The sequence below is a fragment of the Otolemur garnettii genome, unplaced genomic scaffold (assembly GCF_000181295.1).
Source record: "Otolemur garnettii isolate 467f Iridium unplaced genomic scaffold, OtoGar3 scaffold00007, whole genome shotgun sequence".
NCBI classification, from domain to species: Eukaryota; Metazoa; Chordata; class Mammalia; order Primates; family Galagidae; genus Otolemur; species Otolemur garnettii.
The window spans coordinates 63,270-76,948 of NW_003852402.1; the positions used below are offsets into that span (position 1 = coordinate 63,270).

The 13,679-nt window shown below is 47.1% G+C and overlaps 1 protein-coding gene across 1 annotated transcript; it reads right to left on the reverse strand.

Annotated features, from left to right (window-relative positions):
- Window positions 1-2,978: 2,978 nt before the first annotated feature.
- ACR (acrosin) lies at window positions 2,979-8,931 on the reverse strand. The gene is made up of 5 exons (XM_003783409.2): window positions 8,821-8,931; window positions 7,741-7,944; window positions 7,238-7,521; window positions 3,982-4,127; window positions 2,979-3,449 (listed from the first exon to the last, which is right to left on the reverse strand). Exons 1-5 carry the CDS (start codon window positions 8,895-8,897, stop codon window positions 2,979-2,981), a joined length of 1,182 nt encoding a protein of 393 aa, XP_003783457.1. The 5' UTR covers window positions 8,898-8,931.
- Window positions 8,932-13,679: the final 4,748 nt, after the last annotated feature.

A 13,679-nucleotide genomic window follows, 5' to 3' on the forward strand; every position in this document is an offset into this window, starting at 1 on the left:
GTCTGTGAGGCTAGGGCAGACATGACACAGCTGGTCCGGTCAGTTTAGGTCCTGCCTAATCTTCATGCTGTCTCCTACTCTTACTGTTTTGTAAATTTAGCTCCCACCCTGAAGATGCCTATCTTGAGTAATTTAGGTGGATTGATTTAGGAGATTAACTTTTGAATTGAAATGTCATTTTGGATTGGCAGGGCATGTGGCTCATGCATATAATTCTAGCACTCTGGGAAGCTGTGAGAGAGGACACCTGAGAAGGGTGAGGTCAGGGAAAACAGGTCTTCTCAAGGAGACCACAAATATACACCTGCGGGGTCCTCTCCATGGTGACTCAGCTCTTGGGAATTTGTAGACTTAACTTCCTGGAACTTGGATATTTCCACTTCTGTGAAATCCTCTAGTTCTGTGGGGGCTGGAACAGCATCTCCTGCTTGATTCAAACTGACCAATGAAAAAGGTACCTGTGGGTTGGAACTTTTTGACTAGAGATAAAAAGGGAAAGACCAAGCCAGTTGGGGAGCCGTTTCGAATTCTTCTATGGCATAATAAATAAAACCCTTCCTCTTATAAACTTGGTGTTTGGATGCTCTTCTCTCCATTGGGCCTCATCTTCCTGCAACAGCTGAGGTGGGTGGATTGCTTGAGCTCAGGAGTTTGAGACCAGCCTGAGCAAGAGCAAGACCCTACTCTACTAAAAATAGAAAAACTGAAGCAAGATGATCACCTGAGCCCAACAGCTTGAGATTTATGTGAGCTATGATGTCATAGCACTCTACTCAGGGTGCCAGAGTGAGATTCTGTCTCAAAAAAAAAAAAAAAAAATGTTGTTTTGGTTCATGAGTTATACTGAGTACTATACTGTTTACTATGGGTCATGGGTTCTGCCAATTATTGTTTCTTCTTTGAACTTAAATGTATAGAACTGTAATGTTGGAAATGGAAGATCAGAACAGTTTTAGACAGGCTACTTTCACTGTTCTCCAGAATGCCAACCTTCTGACAAATAAACTTTGGTAGATCTATCCCGTCTCTGCATTTTGGCTGACAGTGACAGGTGACCAGACCCTCTTTGTCTGGTAACATGAGCTAGTGCAAGACCCCTGTCTCTACTAAAAGTAGAAGTAGCTGGGCACTGGGGTGGGCACTTGTAGGCACAGCTACTCGGAAGGCTGAGGCAGTGATACAGTGTTCTCCCATTCACGGCTGGACAAAGGGCCCTCATTTTCTGTGGATTAAGTACACAGACTTTTCTCCAAACTGCACTCTGACAGGAGACAAGCAATTTTTCTAGTAACCTGGGTTTCTTGCAGCTTTTGTCCAGAGCAGAAGACATTTATTAACATCCTTATTCATTTGTTAATACATTCATTCTCTAATCAACCCTCACAACAATGTTTTCTGTCAACCCCTCACCAAATGTAATTCTTACTCTTAAACCCTCCCCCCACTTGCTTACTGTATATAAACTCCCAAACCAAAGACCCACATGAGTCTTCCCTTTTGCAAATTTTCCCCCTTCCACTACTGGAGGCTTTTTTGCCCTACTCTCTATGTGCTTCTCTATAAAATAAACTATGCCATGTCACTTACTCACATGGTTTAGGATATCATCCTTTTTTCTTTTCTTTTTTTTTTTTTTTTTTTGAGGCAGAATCTTACTTTGTCACCCTCACTAGAGTGCTGTGGCATCACAACTCACAGCAACCTCAAACTCTTGGGCAATTCTCTTGCCTCAGCCTCCCAAGTAGCTGGGACTATAGGTGCCTGCCACAGTGCCCAGTTCTTTTTAGAGATGGTTCTCGCTCTGGCTTAGGCTGGTCTCAAACTCATAAGCTCAGACAATTCACCAGCCTCAGCCTCCCAGATTGCTAGGATTACAGGAGTCCGCCACTGTGCCCAGCCTGAGATCTCATTCTTGAATCTCTAAGACTAAAGACTGAAAAAAAAAAAAAAGAAAAGAAAAAACCCAGGTTATAAGGAAGCTGTTCAAAACTCACTCAGGAGCATCCAAAATGTGTCTCCCTTTGCTATTTCTCAAAAGCTTTAGTACGTAAAGTTTTAATTTGCTTAAACTGAGGAACTAGTAAGATTTAACCATAGCCTAGTCATGAACTTGAAAAGGCAAGGTTCAATTAGCCATCAATAAACCACAAGCAGATTGAGTTTGGTGCTGGACATGTGTTGTTTTGGCAGCCCAGTGCCTTATCCTATGTGTCAGGGAAGCCCACCCCACCACACAGAACCCTCTCTATGGGATAGGCCCACACCCCAGCTTTTTCCTCAGCTGCCTCCAGTAGTTGCCTCCAGGATTACCCCTCAGATTTGCATATGCAAAGACAGTTGTCTTATTTTTTAACAACTTTCAATTTCACTGTGAACTAAAGACCATACCTGGCCTATGTCTCCCAGTCCTTATTCCAGCGTTAAGAGTATTTTTTAAGGCTTGGCACCTGTGGCTCAAGTGGCTAAGGCGCCAGCCACATGCACCTAAGGTGGCGGGTTCGAATCCAGCATGGGCCCGCCAAAACAACAATGACGGCTGCAACCCCCCCCCAAAAAAAAACAAGTAGCTGGGTGTTGTGGCAGGTGCCTGTGGTCCCAGCTACTTGGGAGGCTGAGGCAGGAGACTCACATGAGCTTGGGAGTTGGAGGTTGCTGTGAGCTGTGATGCCAAAGCACTCTACCCAGGGGGATAGCTTAAGGCTCTGTCTCAAAAAAAAAAAGAAAAACAATTGGCACTAATGTACAAACAATTCCAACTTATTGGAAGGCCAAGGAGAGAAGATAGATTTGCCAGGGGATGGTTTGAGTTGGGTTAGGGAGGGCAAATAAGAAAAAGTTCAGAAAGCATTTCTTTATGTATATACATTGTATAGATATATATATATATGTATGTGTATATATATATATGTTCATTTATTTCATCTTTCTTTTTCCTCAGGAGTAAAGGGATCACTGGGTCAGTTGAGAACAGGGTCAGATCAGGAGGGTGAGGTCAGTTCTGGGATTTCTGTGGTCTCATAATACGTCTTTGAGTCAGAATAGCTCTTCCTCTTCAAGGCCTCTATTAGCTGCTGTAGGCGCTTGGCAAAAGAAAGTGCTTGAGGAGGTTTGGTGTGAGATGTGGGGGGGGGTGGGGGTGCAGATTGTCGGGGTGGAGGTGGCTGAGGCGGGCGCTGGAAATACCAAGGAGGGTGAGCAGAAGCAGGTCGGAGGGAGGGGGGTCGCACTGGGAATGGGTGGCTTGTGGCAGGGGGAGGAGTAGCTGGCTGAATCATATGCAAGGCGTTAGAACCAATCTTGGAAGCGATCCAGTTCAAGTAGGACCAGGTAGCCGTGTAGATTCCAGGGCGCTTAGCGCGGGCACAGCCTACTCCCCAGCTTGTGATTCCCACGACCACGTAGGCACTTTCCTCGCTGTCTTTGCACATGAGAGGCCCACCGCTGTCCCCCTGCCCAGAAGGACACAGAGGTCACTGCCTGCCCGAGCCACTCTTTCCCTACCCAGAAGGATCAGAGGGCTCTGGGAGGACACTCTCCATAGTCACATGGTTTCCTGTCACCATAAACACAAGTGTTTGAGGTACAGTGGTGCCAATAGCTCAGCTGGGATGTGAGAAGGGCATGGATGATCCTGGTTTCCTTGCACTATGCCCATGCATGTGGCTTTACCTGCATGCATGGCACATGTATATAAGGAGCTTTAGATGATCTGTATTCTGGAGAAGAGAGGTAAATATTCTTTTCAGGGACGGGTTTTGGATGATACGTTCTATGTGTTAAGGTTGAGATATAATGCTGTGGTGGTTGGTTCCTTGTAGGGACAGCTTGTAGGTGTCACCTGCCACCTTCATTGTGACTGTAGATGCTGGAGGGACCATGGCAGGAGTCATGAGCACAGGACCCCAGCGGTCTCCCCATGAGACAGTGGAATGGTGTTGTCAGGAATCTGGGGCGTCCTAGAGGGACCAGAAGGAAGGTTACCTGGCAGGTGTCAATCTTGCCTTCGGGATACCCTGCGCATACATTGGTTGACTGAACGCGCCCATTGTACCACTGGGTCGAGTTGCACAAGTCGAGGTCGATGAGATCCACACGTGCTTCCATCAGTATAGGTGATGGCCTAGGGGCTACATCCAGGCCACTCAGTGGTCAGTGATCACAGAAGACATGAAAGAAAGCCCAGCCTCCACCCTCACTGAACCCCATCCTCTATAATGTTCCAGTTACACCTCCAATCCCTCCAGTCATGCCTTGACCTCTCCTGATACTTCCCAAAGGGAAGAAAGTACACTTCAGAAAGAGCAGACAAGAGATGGGATGGAGGTAGAGATCCAAATGAATGGAGGAGGAGAGAGGGAGAGAGGAAGGAAGGGTTGAGGTATGTACACAAGTGGGCAGAGTGAGTGGATGAAGGATGGGGCACAAAATAATGATAGATGAGGGATGATGCTGCAAGTGCTGAGCACTCACTATGTGCCACATGGTCCTGTGGCTCCCACTTTGAATCAGGAGGTAGAAACATTACCCACCCATGTCACAGTGGGGAAGTGTGGGCAAGGCTAGGATCTGGGCTTTAGAATCATTCCTCTCGAGACTCAAGCCTGAGACATCCTTTCATTCCCCACAGTCCAGCCATACAGCAGTCTCCCTGCCTCTTGTTTCCCATCAGGACTCCTCTGCTCAGCTGTGATCAGGCTTGATGAAGTTGGACTAATGAGCCCCTCCCTGTGCCCCAGATCCATTCTGAGGAGTTCATGGAAAGGGAGAGCTATGGCAGTGCCTCACATGGCAGGCCTGGGAGGGCCACAGGCAATTGAAATAACCCTTGAAGCAGATTCAGAACTTCCTTGACAGCCCTAGACAGTCTACCAGAACCTCTGGGTGAAGAAAGGCCCAGGCTACTGCAGCTCACATGGCCAGTACCACATCTAGCTAAAGCAGAGCCAAGACAAGTCAGCTGCCCCTCTTCATCAGGTGATCCTTCAGGGAGAAGGGTCCCCAGTAGCAACAGCTGCGCTGGCCTGACCACAGCATCACCCCCAGACCTAGAACACCGCTACATGAGACAAGATGGCAAGACAGGAAACTCAGAGTGGCACGAGTAGGGCTGAGCACCCTGTAGGCATTTGGCAAATGGCAGCTGCAGGTATGTTTGCTGGGCTTTGGTTCTGTTTTTCAATCCCTTTAGCCCCCACCTTTTCTTACCATCCAAGCAGCAGTGAGAGTTTTGTACATGCACTGCCCTTGGGGTAGGGTGACACTGAGAAACAATAGTAGCAATCTTAGCTTGCTAGCCATTTGGATGACTTTTAAAATCTATAGCAGAGCCCATACTCTTGAAAGCCAAAGGTTTCATTGTGAAGAGCCAGGTGTCCTGAAACAGAAAAGGGTTTTCTCAATCCCAACACATTGGCTTTAAATAACAAATGCTAAAAAGCCTGCAGGAACTCAAAATTCAATGGAAAAGAAGCAATACACAAGAATAGTTTTTTGATCCCCAAGCAGATGAGTTCAAGAAAGAGGTAAAACAAGGAAAGTCTTAAGGAGTCATAGGAATTTGGAGCCTGGAGATTTCTCTAAAACATGAGTTTAGCAGTGGGGTATGTGTTTGCAAAAAAAATGAAAGATATGCCATTAAGTTTAGGGCAATCCCAGGACAGAAAAGGTCTTGCATGACATGTAGGGTGCAACTGGGAGCCTATAGTCCTCCTGAGCAATAGGATTCTAAGGTAGTAGGGACCATGAGATCAGCCTTCCAGGGACTATAGAAACCCCCAAGATCTGTGGACATGGTCGGATAGGTGGACAGAAGAACACATGTTCTCACTCTGAGGCTGTGGTAGAGCCAAGGACATCAGCAGCTGAGGTAGAGGTTGGCATCCCAGGTCAAGAAGAAATGGTCACATGCAAGCAAAGGCCAATGAGAACAAAGACAGCTAAGATGAGTCTCCTTCCTCTGAGGGACAGGAAAAGTGACAAACTTGTCAGAAACTTAGATCAACCTCTGGGAAAAGGAAATGAGAGTTAAGGGAAGAATCCTGAAACTCAGGGCTGAGTTTTAAATTCCAAATGACTAAATTACCTTGATTGGGAAGCCTAAATTTTCCATTATCAAGGAAAAGAAGAGATTGAGGGTTAATTTCAGTCCCATCTTTGCAACTCTACCATAACTGGATAGAAGTTCACACAACTTCTTATAGAAAACTGAAAGCATAGGTCATGCACAGAAAACAGTCTTGTCCTACTGGCAAAACCCCTGTGCTATATCCCTGGAGTTAGCAATAATAGTTGTTCCAGGTCACACTCTGCAAACCTGGTCTGGTGTGGAAGAGGTGTCCCTACTCACCTACTGCTCATCTGCTGTCAAGTGGGCTAGGTCATGTTGGATGGTCCAGAAATCTCCTGGGATTCAGGGAAGAGGCAGATAGCTTGATCAAGGACAGAGAAAAAGGCAGCTACAAGGCTGACCACAGTGGCTCATGCCTGTAATCCCAACAATCTGGGAGGAAGAGGAGGGTGAATCACTTAAGCCTAGGTGTTTAAGGTTGCTGTGAGCTGACACCATGGCACTCTAGTCAGGGTGATAGAGTGATAGTGTTGCAAAAGAAAGAAGAGGAGCTACACAGATTTTGAATGGAACAGGATCTGTCGGACAGCTCCAAGGATCCTGAAATGCTAGAATACGCATGACCTGCAGAAACCCCAACCAACAATGGTCCCCCTCCCAGTCTGCAGAGGAAACATCAGGTAACTCAGATGAGCAGGATGGATTTGGGAGCAGTGACCTGAGAGGCTGCTGCCAACAATGATAAAGGCAATAATCTAGCCTTTCCATCTACAGATGTATAAACTGAGGACCAGAGAGGGCAACATACTCCCCACGGCCACAAAACCACATCTAGAGCTCTTCTCCAAACACCATTTCAAGGGAGTTCACCCAAATTCCAGGATCCAGCAGTAGGGGATCCAAGTGCCACATAAGGCACAGCCTTGACCTAATTGTGAACAGTACTGTGTTCTGCTTGTGCCTGCACCCAGACTTTCCTTGGGTAGCCAGACGAGTCCCCCGCCATGTGACCTGAGACAGGTGCTCAGCTCTGCTCAATCTCCTTTTCCTATAGCAACAGACTATGAGGAGGACTCTAACTTGCTCTGCGAGGCCTCAACATGCTGTACCTTAAAGACCACCAGCAGAGTGGCCACCAGTGTCCCCATGGGGAACCCCTCCTGTACTCACCGTTTTCTTTTATGTATCCCCAGCCAGCCACCCAGCAGATCTGGGGGCCTCTGGGCAGGCCTGCTTTAAACTGGGGCAGGCAGCCCGGCCCAATGTAGTGCCCACATGAAACAGGAGGGGTGATCTTCAAGAGAGCAATGTCGTTTCCCTCTGTCAGAGGGTTGTACTTTTCATGAATGATGATTTTCTCAACATATCTCTCCTGCAGAGGCGCCTTCACTGGCTTATCGGTCCCATATGCAATTTCCTTTGCTCCAAAAACCAGTCTCCAGTCATACACTTTACTGTGGGCACAAAAGTAAGCCAGGTCATTCTCACTTATGGACTGACTGGTTAGAAAACCCTGGTGATAGTTACCATCAGAGCCTTCCACCAGCAAGGTTCTGGGTCTCCTCCCCACCCCTGAGTCTGGCTGCACTTGGGTGGGGTCCCAGGCACTAGGGAGTATTCCTTTCTGAGAAGTACTGCTCTGAAGCCCACCCTCATTGCGATCCCACACGTACTTTTTGCTGTCGAAGCAGTGAGCAGCAGTAAGCACCCAGCGTGCGTTCAGCAAGCTGCCTCCACATGCGTGGTACCTGCGGCTATTGTACGTGACGATCTGGAGGCTCACCATCCAGGGCCAGGCCCCACGCTGTGCAGCCTGCCCTCCAACAAGTCGTATACCATTTTGTGAGTTTTGCCTGAAGCGTAACCCACAGGGACCACTGAGGAGAGACCAGGGCATAGTTCAAACCAAGTATAGGCAGAGCTTGTCCTTGTAACTCCACAACCAGGGGAGGCTGAGACATGGGACTGGGATAGTGGAAGCAACCAGAGCTATATGGGAAGCCACAGGCTCCCAGAAATGGTCTGGGGTGTTATGATTTCACAGGCCTTGCAGATGTAGTCACAAGGGAGGAAAGAGGAGGCCTTTCCCTAGGTGGAGCAGGAGGCCAGGGTGGGGGCCTGGGAATAGAGTGTGATGGTCTAGGGTCTACAGAGCCTATCTTAGGTGGTAGACTCAGAAGAGCCAGTTGACCAAAAGGGTCTTGGGGCTGCAAGGTTGGGTTGGACAGGAACAAAAGGAGAGAAAGGTGTGTGGACCATGGGTCCAGAGGTGAAAACACTGGGAACTATGTCACAGATGGGAGGCCCCACATAGTTTAGGAGTTGTTGATGCTGTAGGATACCCTGGGGTGAGACCGTTTACAGGTAGATGGAGGTGCAAGAAGTGTGACAAGGTGATGTCTTGTGTCCACTGGGGGCAACCACAGGTTGGAACATCTCAGTTGTCCATGACAGGACAGGACTCCTAACAATCAGGTTCTGATGTCTGAGAGGCAGTGTACTTGGGGAAGTATGGAAGCCCTAGGAGCTGAGGGGGTCTGTCTCAGGAGGAAACTATGAACAGCTTGTAGCTCAGATTCTAGGAGCAGGGAGGGTTTGAGCTGAGGTGTGTGGGTCGCCGGAGTTGTGAGACACACGGACTTCAAAGGCCCAAGCTCAGCCTTCTTCTCCTGAGCCCTGGACAGAGGGAGTCTGGGTGGGACCTATCACTTAGACAATACCCTTCCCCTCACTGAGGTGCCCCTGACACTTACTCACACGTGCTGTTATCCTTGGCGACCACGGATACTGCCAAGACCAGCAGAACGGCAGTTGGGAGCATCTCTCCCATACTCCTGCCCCTGCCTGGCCTGCAAGCCCAGTGACCTCACAGAGCTCCGTGGCCTCCTGGCCAATCAGCAGGTGACCCACCGACCCCCAGCAGTCAGGTCAGGCAGGAGTCCTTTGGTTTAACTGGTTCATGCCAAGTAACTTCCTAACCCACTTCCCAGGATGGTGGGAGGCTTCTATGCAGCATAATTGCCCTCAACCCAAGGCCAGGGTCTTCATTCCCAATTATTTTTTTAAGGGTCCCACAAATCCAAGATTCTGCTTGTGTGTGGAGTCAGGGCCTGTCCCTCATGCAAGCTGTGACCACTGCAGTCTCAAGGATTAAGGAGCAGCCCAGCCCTTCTGTGACAAGATAGTAAAACACATCCGTCAGTGGTTAAAAGGCGTCAGATTCAGAAGAGTAAAAGATCCTTAGCATTTGGTGGGGCAAACTGTCTTTCTCTCTGCCAAGTGCATGCTACATGAATACTCTTCAGAGAGCCCTCTTGTCCATTATTGAATATTGTGCAGTCTCTTATTTCCTGCCTGAGTATCTCCAGGTCTCCTTTCTATGACCTGTGTGCAGCAAGGTGTTTTTTTCTATACTAGAATGTCAAGAGTTTTCATCACAGCTGCCTGAGTGCATTTGACCAGAGTGTACTAATGCTCACCACACATACCTGAATGTTAAAATATTTCACCTCCCCAGCAAGAGTGTCAAGAGGTCACCTTTCTACCTGCATGAGGTCAGTCTTATCTCAACTGAGTGTAAGGTCTCAGCCAGCCTACCTGAGGATTAAGAGGTTGAATCTCACCTATGCGAGTATCACAAAATCCTTCTTTTCTACTGGCATATCAGGACAGCTCCTCACTTCCTCCTGAGTGTTGAGTCTTCCTATATTATGAGATGATCTTGATTTCTCTGAGTATCTTCTCTAACTGAATGCCATATTTTCTCATCTCACTTTCAGTAAGTCACATCCCCCTCAACAAGATATCCAGTAGGTCTCATATATTTCACCTGAGGTTTCTTCCCTCTGAATTTGGAGACATCTCTTTTCATCCATCTGAGGGATGGAGGCCTCATCTCTTCCACCCAGTTCACCTTGTCGCATCTTCTCGACCTGAGAATCAAGATGTCTTATATTCTACCTGAATTTCAGGAGGTCGTATCTCACCTGTATCCTGAAGTTCTCATTCCCCCATGTGACTGCCAGAATCTATCCTTTACTTGAATATAGTCTTATCTCTCTGCCTGAATGGCATGAGCTATAATCTTCTCTGCCAGAGTAGAGGGTGTCCAAATTTCTCATCTCATCTCCCTGAAGGTCTGAAGGTTTTTCTCCCTCCTTCTTGGTTGCCTTGAGGTCTCAACTCCCCTCCCTTAGGGTCATGAAATCTCATATCTCCTATTGGGGTGCCAGAAGGTCTTATCTCCCACACCAAAATGTCATGGCACTTTACCTCCTCCATCTGAGTGTCGGGAGATCTTGTCTATACCTGATAGGCCTCATCTCTTTGGTTATATGTCTAGAGCTTCTCCTTCTTTTAAGTGACCATGAGATCTCATCTTCTTCTACTTGAGTGTAAAATATGTCATCTCTCCTATTTTTTATTTTGAGATAGCATCTTACTACTTCACCCTCTAGAGTGCTGTGACATCACAGTTCCCAGCAACCTCAAACTCTTGGGCTTAAGCGATTCTCTTGCCTCAGCCTCCCAAGTAGCTGGGACTACAGGCACCCACCACAATGCCCAGCTATTTTTTGTTGCAGTTGTCATTATTTAGCTGGCCCAGGCTGGGGTTTGAATCTGGCAGCTTTGGTGTATGTGGCTGGCGCCATAACCACTGCGCTATGGGCACCAAGCCTAAAACTTTTTTGTTGTTGTTGCAGTTTGGCTGGGGCCGCGTTTGAACCCGCCACCCTCGGTATATGGGGCCAGTGCCCTACTCACTGAGCCACAGGCACAGCCCACATTTTTTTTTTTTTTAATAATTGTTGGGGATTCATTGCAGGTACAAAGATCCAGGTTATACTAATTGCATTTGTCAGGCAAAATCCCTCTTATAATGTGGTCCTCCCACAAAAGGTGTGCCAAACACCATGACCCCCCAGACCCCTCCCTCCCTCCCTCTCTCTGCTCCATCTCACTTATTTGAATGTCACAAAGACCTCTCCAACTTGTGTGTCAGGCATTCCCATCTCTTGCCTTATTGTCAGGACATCTCACTTCCCCTATAGAGAGGAATGTACAATGTCTCATCTCATGTACCTAATTATAGAGAACTATGGTGTTCTCTACATGAATGTCCCCAAATCTATTCTCCCTGCAGCTTGGAAGATCTCTTTTATTACTGAGCCGGGACATCTCATCTTTGTTTACCAGCAAGAGACAAGACCTGAATTTTCCTATCTGAATGGCAGGATGATTTAACTCCCTCCCCTGAGCATTGAGATGTATGATTTCCCTTCCTGCTAAGTAAGAAGCTTTATTTGCCCTTAATGAATATGAGATTATAATAATTTTAACTATCTGAGTACCATGAGATTACTATCTCTGCTTCATGCATGTCAGGAGGTCTCCTCTCTTAGAGCTGGATGACAGGAGTGCTCGTTTCCTCTATCTGAGTATAAGGATTTGTCTCCCCAAGTCAGTTGCAGGGGTCTCAGATACTTTATCTGAGTATTAGGAGCTCTTACCTCCCACATCTGTGTCACAAGGATGCATTTCTCCAATCTATCAGGAGGATTCTTCTTTATTAAGTGTGTGAGTTCTGTCTTTTTCAAACTTTATGTCAGGTGGTCTCACCTCCTTTATCTGAACGTCAGAAGGTCTTATTTTACCAACCTGAGTATTAACAGGTTTCAGCTCAATTATTGAGTGTTAGGAAGCCTCACTTATTTTGAGTGTCAGCTTGTGCCTGATACATAACCAAAAATACTTTGAAAATATAGTTCAAGAAATGACAATAAGAATTCAAGAAGTGATAGTAAAGTGAATTCAAGAAGTATTTAAAATTTTGACAGTTAAATATTAAAGTGTTTTAAAAGGATTTTGATGGGCATAAAATTTCAGTGGCATTTAGATCCATGAGAATTGTTTAAAAGCATGACATAACATTATGCTTTTAAATGTTAATATGCATAATTTTCTGGAAATCACAACCTTTGAGCCACTTAAAATACATGATGAAACATGTTAGATATAAACTTTATTTTTTATTCTTCAGCAGAAATATCAGAATATATAATTTATTGTATACTTGTTACACTTGGCCACAATTGCAAACAGAACAGGGCCTGAATGTCAGGTCCAGGGCAAAGTACCAACAGGGACCGTTTTATTGTGACCAAGATGGGTCTATCAGGGGTACTCTTGGCGATCAGATGGTGATGAAGTCTTAGACCCACTGAGAGGCAAGTTCTACACAAAAAAGCCTGTAGCCCAACAGCTACAGTCTTAGACCCACTGAGAGGCAAGTTCTACACAAAAAAGCCTGTAGCCCAACAGCTTATACTAGTGTCCTCAGCCTCTGGTATCCATGTTTCTGCTCTTATGGCCTTCACGTGCACGCAAGCAAGCAGTTTACTTGGGATCTGCCTCATCTTTCTTTTCTTTTCTTCAGACTACACATTCTTCTTCTGCTTGGCTCTCAAAACATGGAGGTTCCTAGAAAGATGGCATAAATATAAACTTTTAAGTGAAAGATGTTACCTATTTAAGAAGTATCCATGATTAAATCTGTAGAGCTAATATCTAGATTCTAGAAGACGATTGTTGTTTGACTCTGCAGAGCTTACTCACTCTGATTCTAGAAGGGGCCCAGTGATGTTTGTAGTACCTGCCCCAGCCACAGTGATGTTTAAGGGAAAGACACATTACCCAGTCAGTTTAATTTTGTCATTAAACTTAATGACAACATCTCAACTAAGAGTGACTTTGTCTTCCTCATGCTATCCCAAGAACAGGGGAGGGAAGGAGGGGTGAAGGTATGAGCCAGTTAGGTTCTGGGGCTGGAGGACTTGGCCCAGGCTGAGGCAGCCACCCAACACAGGGACCTGGCCCAAGGGTCCTCATGCCCTTTCAGACTTCCCCTCTAGCTTGTCCTAGCCCTTCTCCTGGCTCCCACTCACCCAGCAGCTCTGCCCTCTTCACTGCTGCCCATTTCTGATCCCCACTCCTCTTGACCTGGGAAATCCAACTCCTACTCCAGTTTTTTCATACCCCAATCCCCACCCACTTCCAGCCCCCTTCCTTCCCCTGCTCTCCTGTTCCTGCTCCCTCACCCCACCCCTTGTTTCCAAGATGGCTCCAGCCAGAGCAGAAACCTTGTCCATCCAACTTTGGTGCCCAGGCCATGCCCCCAAATTGTCCACAGGACCTTGTGGTAGCTGGTGCAGGAAAAACCGGGGCTGCAGTCTCCAGGACTCCCTTGGTGAGTCACCCAGGGCCTCTGAGAGGGCAAAGCTGGAGCATTCTGAGGTCACAAAGAGACTAGAGGGACACTGGAGTCCCTGACCTTGAGTGAGAAAGTCTCGACCAGAAGGCATCTGGAGTTCTGGCTCCTCAGGCCTCTTCCCCTGGGCCATTTATCCCCTCTTCTGGCAGGCTTCTCTGGTCTAGGCCTTAAAGGCCCTGATAAATCTCTCAGGCTTTATTTATTTATTTATTTATTTTTTGAGACAGAGAGTTTGAAGCTGTCACCCTGGGTAGAGTCTCGTGGCATCACAGCTTACAGCAACCTCAAACTCTTGGGCTTAAGCGATCCTCTTGCCTCAGCCTCCAAGTAACTGGGACTACA